This window comes from Grammomys surdaster, unplaced genomic scaffold (assembly GCF_004785775.1).
Source record: "Grammomys surdaster isolate TR1022 unplaced genomic scaffold, NIH_TR_1.0 309, whole genome shotgun sequence".
NCBI classification, from domain to species: Eukaryota; Metazoa; Chordata; class Mammalia; order Rodentia; family Muridae; genus Grammomys; species Grammomys surdaster.
The window spans coordinates 1,731,819-1,746,729 of NW_021604728.1; the positions used below are offsets into that span (position 1 = coordinate 1,731,819).

The 14,911-nt window shown below is 45.2% G+C and overlaps 2 protein-coding genes and 1 long non-coding RNA gene across 5 annotated transcripts in view; 2 read left to right on the forward strand and 1 right to left on the reverse strand.

The window, feature by feature from the left end:
- Pole (DNA polymerase epsilon, catalytic subunit) overlaps positions 1-755 on the reverse strand; it is a 53,657-nt gene extending 52,902 nt beyond the window's left edge. The window contains exon 1 of the mRNA XM_028777384.1: positions 674-755. Within this exon, the coding sequence (XP_028633217.1) occupies positions 674-735 (62 nt within the window). The 5' untranslated portion in view covers positions 736-755. The remainder of the gene's footprint in view (positions 1-673) is intronic.
- Positions 756-943: 188 nt separating this feature from the next.
- Pxmp2 (peroxisomal membrane protein 2) lies at positions 944-12,360 on the forward strand. Of its 2 annotated transcripts, XM_028777405.1 has the most exons (6): positions 1,048-1,219; positions 3,142-3,252; positions 5,470-5,632; positions 6,717-6,768; positions 8,902-9,021; positions 12,052-12,360. In XM_028777405.1, exons 1-5 carry the CDS (start codon positions 1,098-1,100, stop codon positions 8,997-8,999), a joined length of 546 nt encoding a protein of 181 aa, XP_028633238.1. In that variant the 5' UTR covers positions 1,048-1,097; the 3' UTR covers positions 9,000-9,021; positions 12,052-12,360. The 2 variants fall into 2 exon arrangements, with proteins under 2 accessions (XP_028633237.1, XP_028633238.1); XM_028777404.1 differs by lacking the exon at positions 6,717-6,768 and having other exon boundaries at positions 944-1,219.
- LOC114629393 lies at positions 1,922-2,920 on the forward strand. 2 transcript variants are annotated; one of them, XR_003712654.1, is made up of 3 exons: positions 1,922-2,086; positions 2,589-2,677; positions 2,787-2,920. It is a non-coding gene; the product is annotated as an uncharacterized LOC114629393 (long non-coding RNA). The 2 variants fall into 2 exon arrangements; XR_003712655.1 differs by lacking the exon at positions 1,922-2,086 and adding an exon at positions 2,300-2,393.
- Positions 12,361-14,911: the final 2,551 nt, after the last annotated feature.

A 14,911-nucleotide genomic window follows, 5' to 3' on the forward strand; every position in this document is an offset into this window, starting at 1 on the left:
CCCCCCCCCCCCCCCGGCCATCACTTTCTCAGGAACCTGTCACTGAAGAACTACTTACTGGTCCGGGTCAATTACCATAGCTGCTACGCAGGTGTCGTACAGCAAACCCGGGGCTTCACATATAATAGGAAAACACTATCACTATCCAACTCAGTTAGTGCTCGAATTCTGACACATAGTCTTAATGGCACACTCAACTGTTTCTGCAAGCAGGCAGTGTCACCAATCTCAATATACGATATCCACATCAGTTTCGTTTGTCACCATACTCTAGTATCTCCTGCTGATGCATAAAGCTTGCGGCTTTTGGTGGCGCAGGAGCCCACGAGTAACTGATGCTTCTTTAATTCCAATAAATTGGTTTACTTCGCCGGGATGGACTAGGCAGAACCTTTCTTTGGTTTTCCTGTTCCCTCCCTGTTTGAGGAGAGTAAACGTTCTCCCCTAGTAAAGTCACACAACAGGCACAAATATTTCTAAAGGAGCACCCTGGGCCACGGAGTGAGTTAGTATCTCAGTAAAACTACAGAAATACACAGGGTGAAGACAGCAGCCCGCCCCGTCCCACCGCGCCGCGCGCCGAGCCCGCCGCTATCCCGGACACGGCGCCCGCCCAAGCTTGCTCCGGCCGCGGCTACCGCCAGCGCCTTCGCAGCAGGACACCGGTTCTCACCGGCTGCCTTCGCCGTCCGCGCCCGGCTCGGGTTGTCTCCGTCCACTGTTCCTCAGGACCATCGCGACGCTTCTGAGTTCCCTCTGGCTTTGGGGAGAATTTGGCGCGCTCTCACGTGCTCTCGCGAGACTACAGCTCCGGCCAATGAGAAGGCGTAGCCTCGGGCTGACGTAGCCGGGGCCCGCCCCGCCACGCCCCTCGGCTCTCCAATCCTCAGCGGAGCGCGGATTGTCGGTCGCAGGGACCGAGGGAAAATAGTGGGCAGGCTGGCCGTGCGCGTGGCGGGACGGCCGGGCTCTCTGAGGGCGGAGGTAGGGCAGGAAATGTCAGGCTGTCCCCGCCCTGTGCCCCGTGTCCCGGGCCGGGTGCCCGACTGCCTAGCTGTTGGGTGGGCGCCCGGGACGGACTCAGAGTCGGGACCGCGATGGCACCTGCCGCGTCAAGGCTGCGGGTGGAATCCGAGCTCGGGTCGCTTCCCAGGCGAGCGCTCGCCCAGTACTTGCTGTTCCTAAAGCTCTATCCTGTGCTCACCAAAGCAGTCAGCAGGTGGGCGCGTACTGGGAAGAGGAGTGGAAAGGAGGGGTGTCGACAGGGGAGACGCTATGCAGGGGAGGGTAAGAGAAGGGGCGCCAGCAGACCAAGCAGTTCCGATACAACCCATGCAGTGGTTCTCAGCCTGGAGGTCGGGAACCCCTTGAAGGTTGAGCTATCTTTCCACAGAGGTCGCACATCAGAGATCCTGTATATCAGATATTTACGTTACGATTCGTAACAGTAGCAGCATTACAGTTTAGAAGTAGCGACGAAAGTAACTTTATGGTTGGGGGCGGGTCACCACACCATGAGGAACTGTATTAAAGGGTCGCAGCGTTAAGAAGGTTGAGAACCACTGCAGTGGAGGAATGTGGGTACCAAAGGCAGAGATCAGCATGAAGGTGCGCCCGGTTCTGCTTAGCCGGTAAATGTTGTTTTTGTTTTGTTTTGTTTGGGGTCCCAAGCATTAGCCTTTGCAGTCTGAAAGTTGTGAAGAGCCACGAGTCAGGGACACATTCCAACCCCGAGCAACCAGTGCACTCTTGCTGGTGAACTCTGCTCTTTGATCTACACCGTTCGATTTCTTAACCAGATATCCCTGTTTCTGTTAGTTTTTATTAGTGAACTTTATAGGTCTGTTCTTTATTAACTTAGCCTTTCGTAAGTGTGTACAGAGTGTTTCCTGTGTTCCGGACACATAGCTGTGATCAAAACAGGCGCACAGTCTTTTTTTTTCTCTCGGAGCTGAGAAGAGCTAGATCATCCTCCCAATCAAAAAGGCAGATAAATGTACAACTTAGAGCAGTTAGGGAAATTTCCCCTGTGTTGTTGACGTTGGTCAGAAGTACAGAGAAGGGAAGCAGTTGTTTACAGGGCATAGTAAGTGCAAAAGTTCTGAGGGAAGAAGGCAGGGCGTGAAGAGAAGGACTCTGATGGAGAAAATGGAACGGGAGAGTAGATAGGAAGAGGTAACCAAGGGTCAAGTCAAGAGGGTCCTTACGATCCGGACGAAGTGTTGGATTTTATAGCTTTTAGGAGACAGCTGATAGACCTGTGGTGGTTAATGCTAGTTGTCAACTTGATAAACTTTAGGAACTCATCATGCCTGAGGGGATTATCTTGATTACCTTAATTGAGCTGGAAGATCTGCCCACTAGGGGTGCCACCATTCCTGGTTGGTGTCTTTGTAAGTGGAAAAAGGGAGCTAGCTGAGCAGTGTACCTTTTCTCTCTGTTTTTTGATTGTGGGTGTGATGTGAGGAGATGCTTCAGCCTCATGCTGCCTTGGCTTTCCTGCAGTGATGGACTTTAACTGGGAGCTGAAATAACCATTGCTCTCTTAAGTTGCCTTTGTCGTTTTTTTTTTTTTTTTTAAATCACAGCAACATAAAAAGAAACTAACACAAGACCCATCCTTTTTAAGAAGCAACTGGTCCTGTCTTCTTACTGAGAATTTAAAATTTTACTTCAGGTGTGTAAAATCTACACACAAGTACTATAGAAGTATTTTGTGGGGGGAAGGAAAAATCTCTGGTGATTTCTGTCCCATTTCAAATGTTTACTAAAAAACTACAACATAGAGTTATCAGCTCGAATACAGCCCACAGACCACCAGACCACAGTCAACTATGGAAATGCCCTCTTGAGGATCCCTCCTATTGCCTTTTACACCCGTGCCTTCAATGGAGCAGCTGTGGGGATGTTGGAAGACATGCAGCCCAGCAGGCAGAAGTCTCACTGTGCTCATCTGTGACGTTGGCTTTAGGTCATAGTGCCTCTATCTTCTGGGGCTTTACCTAACCAAGCAAGTTATTTCAACAAGGACTCATTCCATGATCTACATAGCAAGACCTTACAGCAGCCCTGCTATTGCCGTGCAGGACAGGCATACCTTTGTGTCTGTTGTTCATTTTCTGATTGCCTCTTCCTCCACAGTGGCATTCTGTCAGCCCTTGGAAACCTTCTGGCCCAGATGATTAAGAAGAAGCAGAAAAAAGACGCTCAAAGTCTAGATGTCAGTGGGCTTCTCAGATACGTAGTTTATGGGTAAGTACCACAGAGAGCTGCCTCACCTCTGTAGACCAAGCACAGCAGAGCTGCCTGCCAGCATTAACCCTTTGGAATGCTTTGGTTTAAAAACCTAATTCTGAGGCTGGAGAATGGCTCAGCTAGCAGTGCTGACTGCTCTTATAGAGGACTCAGGTTTGAGTCCCAGCTCCCATGTGGCAGTTCACAACCATCTGTAACTCCAGTTCCTGGAGGTCTGATGGCTTCTGACCTCATAAGGCACCAGACACATATATGGTACACAGATATACCTGCAAGCAAACTATCCATGCACAAGAAATAGAAAACAAAAAATATAATTAAAAAACAAAAAGAAAAAAATATTTCCTTAAGAAGCACAAGAGAGCAGATGTAGTGGTGCATGTCTTTAATTCTACCATTCAGGAGGCAGAGGCAGGTGGATCTCTGTGAGTTTGAGGCTAGCCTGGTCTACATAGTGAGACCTTGTCTCAAACAAAACAACAAAAAAGAAATATCAGAGGCTGGATATGGTGATAAAAACTTTTAGCTTACCCCTTTGGAGGCAGAGGCAGAGACAGTAGTATTGGCCCAAGTTCCAGGCTGGCTTGTGCTATGTACAGAGATCTGCCTTTAAAACAAAATCGTCCCTAAGTTCTTTGGCCACCACTAATGAGATGGCTAGGTGAAGTGATTTAAAAAGAAAAGAAAAAAGGAAGGAAGATGGAAGGTGATGGCACTCACCTTTATTGCCAGCACGTGGGAGGCAGAAGCAGACAAGTCTCTGAGTTTGAGACCATCCTGGTCTACAGAGTAAGTTCTGGGACAGCCAGGACTACACAGATAAACCCTGTCTCCCAAACAAACAAAGAAACAAACTTTGTGTGTGTGTGAGGCATTAGAATTAAACCCATGGCTTTGTAGAGGTTGCCACTGATCTCACATATCTTCATTATTTAGTTGGGTGTAGTAGTGCATGCCTTTAATCTCAGTACTTGGGAAGCCGTACTAGTCTAAATGGTGAGTTTCAGGTCAACCAGAGCTACACAGTGAGACCCTGTCTTAAGCCAAAATAAATAAGTAAATAAATGATCAGAAAGACTATTTCTCTGTGCATGCGCATGCATGTGTAAATAAAAGAGAGTCTGAAACTCTCTCGTATATCCTTTGAACTCTGATGATCCCCTTGCCTCCTGAGTGCTAGGATTATAGATGTGCACCGCCATATCTGGATATCTGGGTTTGTTTTTTTTTTTTTTTTTGCAGTGCTGGGACTCAAACCCAGGATTGTTTATTTATTTGTTTTACATACTTGCAAAGTACTCTTGTATACTTGGGAAGTACTCTACCAACTGAGATTCACTCCTAACCCCACAAAAGCTTCCAAGAGTAATAATTTGGGCCATTTATTAAAATGTTTATAAAGCCACATCCCCCATACTTTGACAAGTAACAAGGTCAGCTAAGGTACCTTAACATCTCTCACATGGTCTTGGCCTCCCAAAGACTTCAGTTGTTTGCCTTACTGTGGCCCACAGTGATGTAAGAAAGTCCAATTGAAAACCTGTTTACAGACTTTGGTTGTTATATTACTGTACTTTGTGAAACTCAGTCTGCTGGCTCATTCCTAGGTGAGCCAAGTGTGGACTACAGATCAGCACTTTAGGGAAGTCAGAGGTAATACCAGCTTTTCTCTTGCCAGTTTCTCCCAAAAGGTTGATGAAAGGGCTGGAGAGATGGCACTGACTGAGTTCAGCTCCCAGCAAACACATGGTGACTCACAATCATCTGAAATGGGATCCAATGCCCTCTTCAGATAGCTACAGTGTACTCATATAAATAAAATAAATCTTAAAAAAAAAAAGTTGATGAAAATCTCCGGGAGTTGAGCTACGTCTGTTTGTTTCTAAGAGCCTGTTAAAGCATGAGGGCACAGATGAGAACAGACAGCATAAGTGCCTGGAACACAGAGGAGTCAGATGTGCATATACTACAGCCAGGGCCATACTTCCCAGCTCACCAAAAAAAGACTTCCTGAAACTTGGTGAAAGAAAGTTGTTTATTTCCCCCCTAGAATATCTTTATAAATAAATCTGTGTGGTCAATAAGTACTTTGGCGGAAGAAAAGAGGGCTTAGGACCTAAGGTGCATCTCGGTGTGAGGACCAGAGACGGAAATGTAGAAAGAACCACAGTGAAGCTCACACCCCTGTGCAGCTCACACCTCTGTGGCATCCAGGTTGTTTGTCACAGGTCCACTGAGTCACTACCTCTACCTCTTCATGGAATACTGTGTCCCTCCTGAGGTTCCCTGGGCCAGAGTCAAGAGGCTCCTGCTGGATCGCCTGTTCTTTGCCCCAACCTTTCTGCTGCTGTTCTTCTTCATCATGAACTTGCTGGAGGTGGGTGTTTGTCCTGGCATGTGCTGTATCTCCAGTTAAAGGTGGGTTGGTAGCCTGCTTCCTAGGGTGGGCCCCAGGGTCTGGACTCCCAGCTTTCTCTTTTCTTCTTCTTCCCTCCTCCCTCCCTACCTTCTTCCCTCCCTCCCTCTCTCCTTCCCTCCCTTCTTCCCTTCTCCCCTCTCCCCCTTCCTCCCTCTGTCCCCTTCCTTCCTTTTTTTCTTTTCTTATAGTTTCTTGAGAATACTGTACGTGTATCTAATGTGTTCACCCCATCCTCACTCTACTTTTCCTTCCCCACCTTCACGTGTTCTTTTTTAAACCTACTGATTTCACTTAGTGCTGCATGTATGTGCGTGGGTATAGGTCTCTCAGGGGTTGCATCTCTGAAAACAAAACAAAACAAAGCAAAACAAAACAAAAGAAAACAAAACAACTCTTTCCTTCCCAGAAGCATCCAGTAGCTCCTCAGCCGAAGGGAAGACTTTACGAACCTATCCCCTATCCATACTGGGGTTTCCTGGCTTGGTCTTGTTTGGGTCTTATGCATGGAGTCCAAGTGTCTATGAGTTGATGTATACAGTAATACTGTCATGTTCAGCAAATGGTGTTTCCCTGTTTTCTCTGTGTGTTTCTGTGTTGGCATGCATGTACTGCAGGATGTATGTAGAGACCAGAGGACAGCCTGCAGGAGTTGGTTCTTTCCGTCCACTATGTGGGTCTCAGGGATTGAACTCAGGTCATCAGGCTGAACCATTATCTGCTGAACCATCTTGCTGGCCCTCCGCTTTTGGTTTTCATGTTTTCCTTGTAAACATGAGCACAAGAGTGTTAATGGAGCCTGTCTGTCCCTAGTAGAGGTTACGAGCCTCATAACCCACATGGTGGTTGTTGTACATGTCTTGGAACTGCCCTTAGGTCTCAGCACCACTTCTGCTGTCCAGGAGGCGTGTATGCTACTCTGCCATAGACTGGCTTCCAAATATTTTCATAACTTTTACTATAGTTTTTTTTTTTTTTTGCTTGTATGTTGTATATACTAATATGATTCTTAAGCCAAGCTTGGTGGCTTAATTGCTATACTCAGGAGGCTGAGAAAGGAAGATTGCCACAAGTTCAAGGTCACCCTGGAGTACAAGGTGAGATCCTGTCTCTAAAACCTAAATAAAGAAAAATATAAAAAGTAAACAAACACATGATTCTGAGAAAGGATGTATATAGGCTTTACCAAAGAGAGTTGTGCTATAAAAACCTTAAGGTTGCCAAATCCCTTACCAAGAGTTTGTAACTATCAAGTGAATATATCTTTGCTTGTTGTTTATTTTTTATACTATTTGTAAGGTCAGATACTTTTATATGCCAGATGCTGTGTATGCCATGAACTTTGCTTCTTTTATATTAGTGGTTTTCACTTTTTCTTCTTTTGTGGAAGGGTACTCTTTGAGACAAGGTTTCATGTAACCCATGTTGGCCTTGAATTTGCTACGTAACCCAGGCTGGCCTTACACCAATCCTCCTGCCTCTACCTCCCAAGTACTGAGAGTACAGATGTGCACAGCTGTGCCGTTTTTTCTTAGACTGACTTACGTATTTGGATAGATTAAGAATAATAGTCCTTTTCACAAATCCAAGTGGCAAATCAGTTTCCCAGGTTTTTAGGTGTTTCAAACTCTCACATAAAGTTAAATGTCTATATAAAGGTAATGTGTAAACTTGTATAAAACAAAAGCTTGTACGTGTGTGTGTGTGTGTGTGTGCCTGTGTGTATGTATGTGTGTTTCCACACAGAAGTTTTGAAACTTTATAATCAACTCTGGTACTCTTTTTTTCTCTTTGGATGTTATGATAGAAAGATAATATAAATATTTTTAATACTTTGTAGTGATTGTGTGGTACATCTTTTTTTTTTCCTAGTCTGCATACGTATGTCTGGGTAGCAGCTTGCTTGGTGCCCATGAAAGTTAGAAGAGGGCATTGGATCCTTTGGAACTGGAGTTGTAGACAGTTGTGAGCCTCCATATTGATGCTGGGAATCCAACTGGGATTCTCTGGTAGAGAGCCAGTGCTTTTAACCACTGGGCCATCTCCTCGGTGACCTGGACCAGCAGGTTATTCTGAACAGGTCCTGAAGTGGGAGGTATGGGGATGTGAAATAAAGAATATAGGAAAATTAGAACCAGGAAGTCCTTCATAAACTGATGGCACATGCAAGTAAATTTATTAAAAATTACAGCATCTTATATACAGGTTTTGGTGGGGACGGGGGAATAGGACACTGTCATAAACAGAGCACATCAGCCTTGGGGCTGATAACCAGAGCCCCTTTAGGTGGGAAGAGTTGGTTTCTCAGGATCTGAAGCTCCCCCAAGGCCCTGACCCCAGGCCATTACTGGTTCTGTTTAGCTTATTCCTGGTTTTAGAGAAAGAACTGTGCTCCTTCTCCATACTTCAGGGCCTCAGGGAAAGCCAGTTGGCCTGGGTCTCAGCATTCTAGCCCTTGTTTGATATATCTTGATAAAAGTCCAAGAAAAGTAATTTATACTTTTCTGTCTTTTGAGTTTTATATTTGTTTACACTGGAAGTAGACCTCTGTTTCCATTTTTCCATTTATATTGCTTATTGTCTCCCACTTACTGTAACCCTCAGTGTTTCCAAATAATTTTATTATGTTCTTACTTCCATAAATACAGGCCATTAGTTAGACTCAGTTCTTTTTCTGGATCTTCAGTTTCATTGCACCTTGATTTGGTTTTTTATTACTTTCACTTTGTTTCCTTTTTTTTTTTTTTTTTTACTATTGCTTACAGATTATTTTAATTACCATAATTTTAGAGTACTAAAAAAAAAACAGCTGTGGCAAGGCAGGTGCTTCTATCCATTTTCAGTGTGGTTACTCTTAATACATTTACTCTTCCAAATAACATTTATTTAGTGTCGTCTCTTAAAAATGGATAAGTTTTGACTGGAAAGTAGTCTTCTTTGACAGTTCATGTCGGAAGCATTGATAACTGAGGCTGGCCACAGCACAAGTCATCACCAGATAGCTATAAGGAGCTCGTGGGAACAGACACCACCCCGGATGAAAGGCAGTGTGCTCCTGAGCTGTTGTCACTGAAGACTGTCCACCTGGATAGTTGGCTCCTTTTAGCTGCAGAGTAATAAATGCAGATGTAGCTTCATATATAATACAGGATTCATTGTCAAGGTCAAGGTGCACAGTTGCTATGGATGGAGGGAAGGACTGCTCACAGCTTCCCTTACCTTCCCTGCAGGGGAAAAACGTCAGTGTCTTTGTTGCCAAGATGAGGAGTGGCTTCTGGCCTGCACTGCAAATGAACTGGAGGATGTGGACACCCTTGCAGTTCATTAACATCAACTATGTGCCCCTGCAGGTGAGGCTTGCTTGTCTCCACTGAAGGCCTTTCTCATTTTTTTTTTTCTAACAAATGGTAGTACTCTCAAGCCATGTTTTCACCTGTCTCTGGAGGTCTAGTCCATCCCTGATCACTGTCCGTGAGCTCTGGATTCAGGGCTGCAAAGTTGCGCAGAGACTCCCAAGCAGCTGTTTCATCCTAGTGTTTTCTAGTAACTGAAACAATCTGGGTTGCTTCCGCATCAGCTGAACAGGCAGATACAACAGTCAAGTACAGTGGAGCAGAGAAATAGGGAAGACCCTGGCATCATGGTGCAGGGTCTTCAAAGGGCTGGCTGGTCAAAGAGAAGACCCCTTGGAGGTATCTGGGAGAATTGCAGTGCTTGCAGGCACAAAGATGCTGCTGAGGAAACTGCCTGCTGAAGGATGAGTGAAGCTGTTAGCTTTGAGCAGTGCAGAGAACAGGAGAGTGGGCAGTACCCAATGGTTCAGTATTGTTCAGTGCAGAACACAGGAGAGTGAGTGCACAGTACCCAATGGTTCAGTGTTGTTCAGTGCAGAGCACAGGAGAGTAAGTGCGCAATACCCAGTGGTTCAGTGTGGTACAGTGCAGAGCACAGGAGAGTGAGCGTGCAGTACCCAGTGGTTCAGTGTGGTACAGTGCAGAGCACAAGAGAGTGGGCAGAACCCAGTGGTTCAGTGTGGTACAGTGCAGAGCACAGGAGAGTGAGTCCGCAGTACCCAGTGGTTCAGTGTGGTACAGTGCAGAGCACAGGAGAGTGAGTGCGCAGTACCCAGTGGTTCAGTGTGGTACAGTGCAGAGCACAGGAGAGTGGGCAGAACCCAGTGGTTCAGTGTGGTACAGATGCTATCACTTGTGTACTGCTTCAGAGGCTATATACTAGCTGTCCTTGTGCCAGGCCCATCCCCTATGTTTCCCTAAGACCTCCCTGCAACTGGAAGGGCGCACAAGTCCCAGTAAGTCTACACAGTGGGTGGCAGGATTCTGCTGAATCCTAAGGGAGAAGAACCATCAGAGATGCAGACTTTTCCTTCTCTAAGGGCATTCTTCCTCTGGCTCTGGGTCTGATTCTGCCCAGGGAACCAGCACAGTTCTTCCAAGAATTGGTATTAGGTACCTCTGCCAAGTTCCAAACCCAGAAGCTATGTCTATACACACTGAAGAACAAAAAGTTGCCAACCAGGGTCATTCTTCTAAACAGGTCTCTCTTGGGTAGCAACCTTAGTCTATTTCAGGAACTTAATCCTCTTCTGTGCTCTGTTAAACATCTTTTCTATAGGGAGCTCACAGACCAGGGGCCCACTGAAGGAGAAACAGAGTAGGGTCAGCATAGGACTCCCACTGGTTAAAAGAAGAGGGAGCTTTGCCAGTGTGCACACACATACAACATATATACTGTAACCATACATGCCTTGTAGACTACACTCTACACAGACCACATTATGCACACATACACACAAGGGGGGGCGAGAATTAATGAATGAGAGAGCACATACACACATCACATACACAGGCCTCACTTTACACCACACAATATAGTACCTATCCATATGCCTCACTTCATAAATATTTACACATGAATTACTTAACAAGCACACACAAAGACCACTCACATTCATATATGCATACATGTATCACATAGACCACAAAGTAGGAAAAAACAAGCAAACATTTAGGATAGAACAAAGGGCTGGTCAACCATAGCAGAAATAGTAGGAATTTAACGTCTCCCCACCCCACATAAAAAAAAAAACAAAACAAAAAAACCCGATGTCCAGCTTGAAGTAACCTTATCAGTGACCTTCCTAAGAGCCAATTGGGATGGATTAGGAACTAAAGCCAGATTGCTTTGACTTGAAGAGTGTGAGGGAAGCACACAAATCATAACTCAAGCCAAGCATGCTGGCCCCTATAATCCATCACTCTGGAGGCAAAGGTAGGGGGACCAGGAATTCCAGGGTGATAGAGAGGTCTTGAGGTCATCCTGGTCTACAAAGTGAGTTCCAGGACACCCAGGAGCTACACAGAGAAATCTTGTCTCCAACCAAACTAACCAACCAACCAACCAACCAACCAAACCCAAAACTATGTTATATACAGATATGGCTGCCTCTGGAATGGGTGGACATTCAGGTTTAAAGAGAGGGTCCCCTAGAGCCATCTTAGGAGGGTGAGTAAATGGGGGCTTCCTGGGTAAGTGCCTAATGCTTAGGCAGGTGCTCTTTCTCTGTGACTTCAGAGAGTTGATATGAATAGTCAAGACTGCTTGGCCTTTCCCCTCTGAGTCTGCGCAGAGAAGCAAGTTAGGTATTTGGAAGAAAATAAACTTCTGGGTTAAGAAAAAAAACCTCTTAAATAATATTAAATAAGAAACCCTCTTAGTTATGGGCCTGGGATAGTTTTGCTCATAGTACTGGAATCTACACTCAAAGAGTCCTAGGGAGACAGGGATGACAGACCTTCGACCCCAAGGCATTCTGGAAAGATACAGAGGGATTGGTGAGATGAGGAATGAAGAGGCTAGAAAACTGCTTCAGAGCAGAGGTGTGAGGTTAGGCTTAAGGTTTTAGTTACAAACAGTTGCACAAGAATGCTTGAGGAACAGGGAAGTTGTGCTTCAAGTATTGTTAGGCACTACTTTGTGCTCCAGTGCCAAAGACTCATAATTAGCAAGATGGGGACAGATTGTTACTGTCACAGAACTGTCTGCCTAGAAGAGAGGGCACCTGACGGAAGGTGCTTTCAGGTGGGTTAAATCTGGATGACTGGAGCAGGCACTGGAGTGGTGGTGGGCTAGGCTGATCCCAAGTCACAGAGAACATTGTTAGGAGAGGGTGATTTATACTCCTACCTCTGCTGAACCCTAACAAACCTTGTTACACACTAAAGGCTCAGGATATTCAATAATGGTAAGGTAAGATAGGTCAGACAGTAAACAATTGAAGGGATAAATTCCATCTTGGATGACTAACGTGTGAGGGATGTGGTCAGGATTCCCACTTGGCTTAATGATTGTTTTCTTGGCAGTTCCGGGTGCTCTTTGCCAACATGGCAGCTCTGTTCTGGTATGCCTACCTGGCTTCTCTGGGGAAGTGATGTCAGATACACCGTATCTGGGGAGACTCAACCACCAGCAGGAGAGAGCAGAATCCATCATTAAGGACACCATCTGACTAAATTATGTGATTTCAAGATGCCTTAAAATTACAGAGAGAGGAAGTGCGTGAGTGTCAGAACCATGTGCTTTAGACAGACAGCACCAGTCTGGGCAGAGTTCATCTTCGCTGTTGCTGTAAACAAGGTAAAGGTTAATAAACAGTGATACGGCTGTGTCCACGATGGTGTGGTTTCTTAGAACAGTTGCTGTTGCTTGGAGAAGAATGCATAGCTGGATCTCTTTGTATTCTTTCATGTCGTGCCAAAATGCATCCACACTTACCATTTAGGTGTACAGTTCGGCAGCAGTAAGTACAATGGTGGCACTTGGTAAACATTACCAGCATCCATTTCTAGGTGTTTTTCATTTTAAAGTAGAACTGTTCCCCATTCTTCCCCCATTCCTGTGTTGTCTTGGGTGTGAGCCTACATACCTCATAGGATCTGTTGATACTATTCTTTTAGGACTGGCTTATTTACCCTGCACAATAACTGCATATTGGTTAATCTTGATCATCAACTTGATAGGATTTAGAATCACCATGGAAACATACCTCTGGGTGTGTCTATGAGGATGTTTCAAAAAGGTTTAACTGGACCTGGAGAACCAGTGGTTGAGAGCACTGGCTGCTCTTTTTTTTTTTTTTTTAATTTATTTACTTCATGTATGTGAGTACACTGTCACTGTCTTTAGACACACTAGAAGAGGACATTGGATTCCCCATTACAGATGGTTGTGAGCCACCATTTGGTTGCTGGGAATTGAACTCAGGACTTCTGGAAGAGCAGTCAGTGTTCTTAACCCATGAGCCATCTCTCCAGCCCTGCACTGGCTGCTCTTGCAGAGGACCCAGGTTTGAGTTTCAGCCCCACATGGCCAATCATAGCCATCTGTAATTCCAGTTTCACAGAATCTGATGCCTTCTTCTGGTCTCCACAGGCACTAGGCACTCATGCACCAGGCACAGATATGTATGCAGGCAAAACACTGATACACATAAAGATAATTTAAGAGAAATAGTTTAACCAAGGAAAGACATTCCACCCCAAATATGAGCAGTGCCATTCCCATGGGTTGCGGTCCCAGACTGAGTGAACAGAAGGAAATGAACAGAGCAGCAGCACTCATCTGCTTGGGATGCCCAGCTTCTCATGTTCCTGCCGCCATGCTGTAAATACTTCCTTTCTTAAGTTCCTTCTCAGGAATTTGGTCATAGGAACGAGGAAAGTAGCTGTGTTTTGCCATCGTTTGAATTTGTGTTGAAAGAGTTAGGGTCTTTATGGAAGTTACTAAATCTGACAAAGAACAGATTAATGCCCTTATAAAAGAGGCTTCGGAGAATTTCCTTCTTGCTCTTCTTCTACATGAGGAGAGCCTTCCTCTCCCAGGCACACATCAACACCGTCTCAGAAACAGACATAAGTTTTTGTTGTGTGTATTATGTAGTCTGTGGTATTTTGTTATATTTAAGATTCATCTGTATTATTGCATGTCAGAATTCCCTTCCTTTTTGAGGCGATACATTCCAAAGTGTGTATATACCACACTGTGTCTGTTCCTCTGTCTGAAGACCTCTGCATCATTTTTAAGAGTTGGTCATTCTGATGCTGGTGTGAACATGGGTGTGTAGACATTGTTCCTACACTAGCCCTCAGCTTAGGACACTGAGGCCAGTCTGGTCTATTCAGCATGCTCCAAGGCATCCAAGGCTACACAGTATGATGGGACCCCATCTCAGAGGAAGGAAAAAGAAACAGAAACAGAAAAGGACACCTAGTTCCAAAAGGACAGACTGTGGAAGACCAACTTATTTAAGGTACCTAGAACACAAATCAGAGGGACCTACATCCCCATGAGACAGGAAAACAGTAAGGAAGCACTGTTAAATAAGGACTACACTGTAATTTTGTTACAGATTTTGTCAGACCTTTATGTACACACCCTATTGATGCTTCCTGTGAAAGATTAAAGCATCTAACAGGTCCTGCTCTGGTGCTTGACTGAGGTCCTGTCTGGAAAGCAGCCTCTTATGGACAACTAGCCACACTGCTCTCTTGGCAGCCAGTTTAGATATTGGGGTCCACTGTGCAGACACCTCTGCAGCCATAGTGGACCATCAAAACCTCCGTTGAAGACTTGCTCCAGTCCTGATCTGTCCAGCCAGCCTCCACTGACATTGGAAAGTAGTATGGGCAAGACAAGCATGGCAGTGAACTCTGATGTCCTTGCAATAATCTCATCCAGGCCAGAGGGGAAGCACTTTCTTGGTAGCTCTGCAGAAAGGCTGTGATTGATGCAAACATGTATTAGGGACCTCCAGGATTAGGGCTAAGACCCTTGCCATACCCCTCTTCTCTTCGTATATAAGCCGACTGAAACTCATTTTTCAGTCAGTCGAAATGCAGCCTCTTTGTCCCTTTTTTGGTATTTCAGGCCTTAAAAGAGTTTTTGTTAAAAAAAAACACCTATATCTCTATATACACATATATACACATACACACACACATATATATACATACACATATATATGTCAGTAGTAGGGTAGGCTGAGCTGGTAACAAAAAGACTGAGGCTAGAGAGAATAGAGAACTGAGGTGAAAGAAGGCTGTGGAAAAAAACAGATACTGTTGCTAAGACTTTTAGAGAGCTGTCAAGCCAAAAGGGCCGTCTTAGCCATTGTCAAAGGCCAAGGGTCCTGAGAATGTCTGAGGTTAGAGGTTTATTCAGGAG

Coding starts and splice junctions, on each gene's coding strand:
- Pxmp2 (XM_028777404.1), top strand. CDS start 1,098: ATGGCACCTGCCGCGTCAAGGCTGCGGGTGGAATCCGAGCTCGGGTCG. Junction 1,220..3,141: donor CTCACCAAAGCAGTCAGCAG/GTGGGCGCGTAC, acceptor CTTCCTCCACAG/TGGCATTCTGTCAGCCCTTG. Junction 9,022..12,051: donor TCAACTATGTGCCCCTGCAG/GTGAGGCTTGCT, acceptor TTTTCTTGGCAG/TTCCGGGTGCTCTTTGCCAA.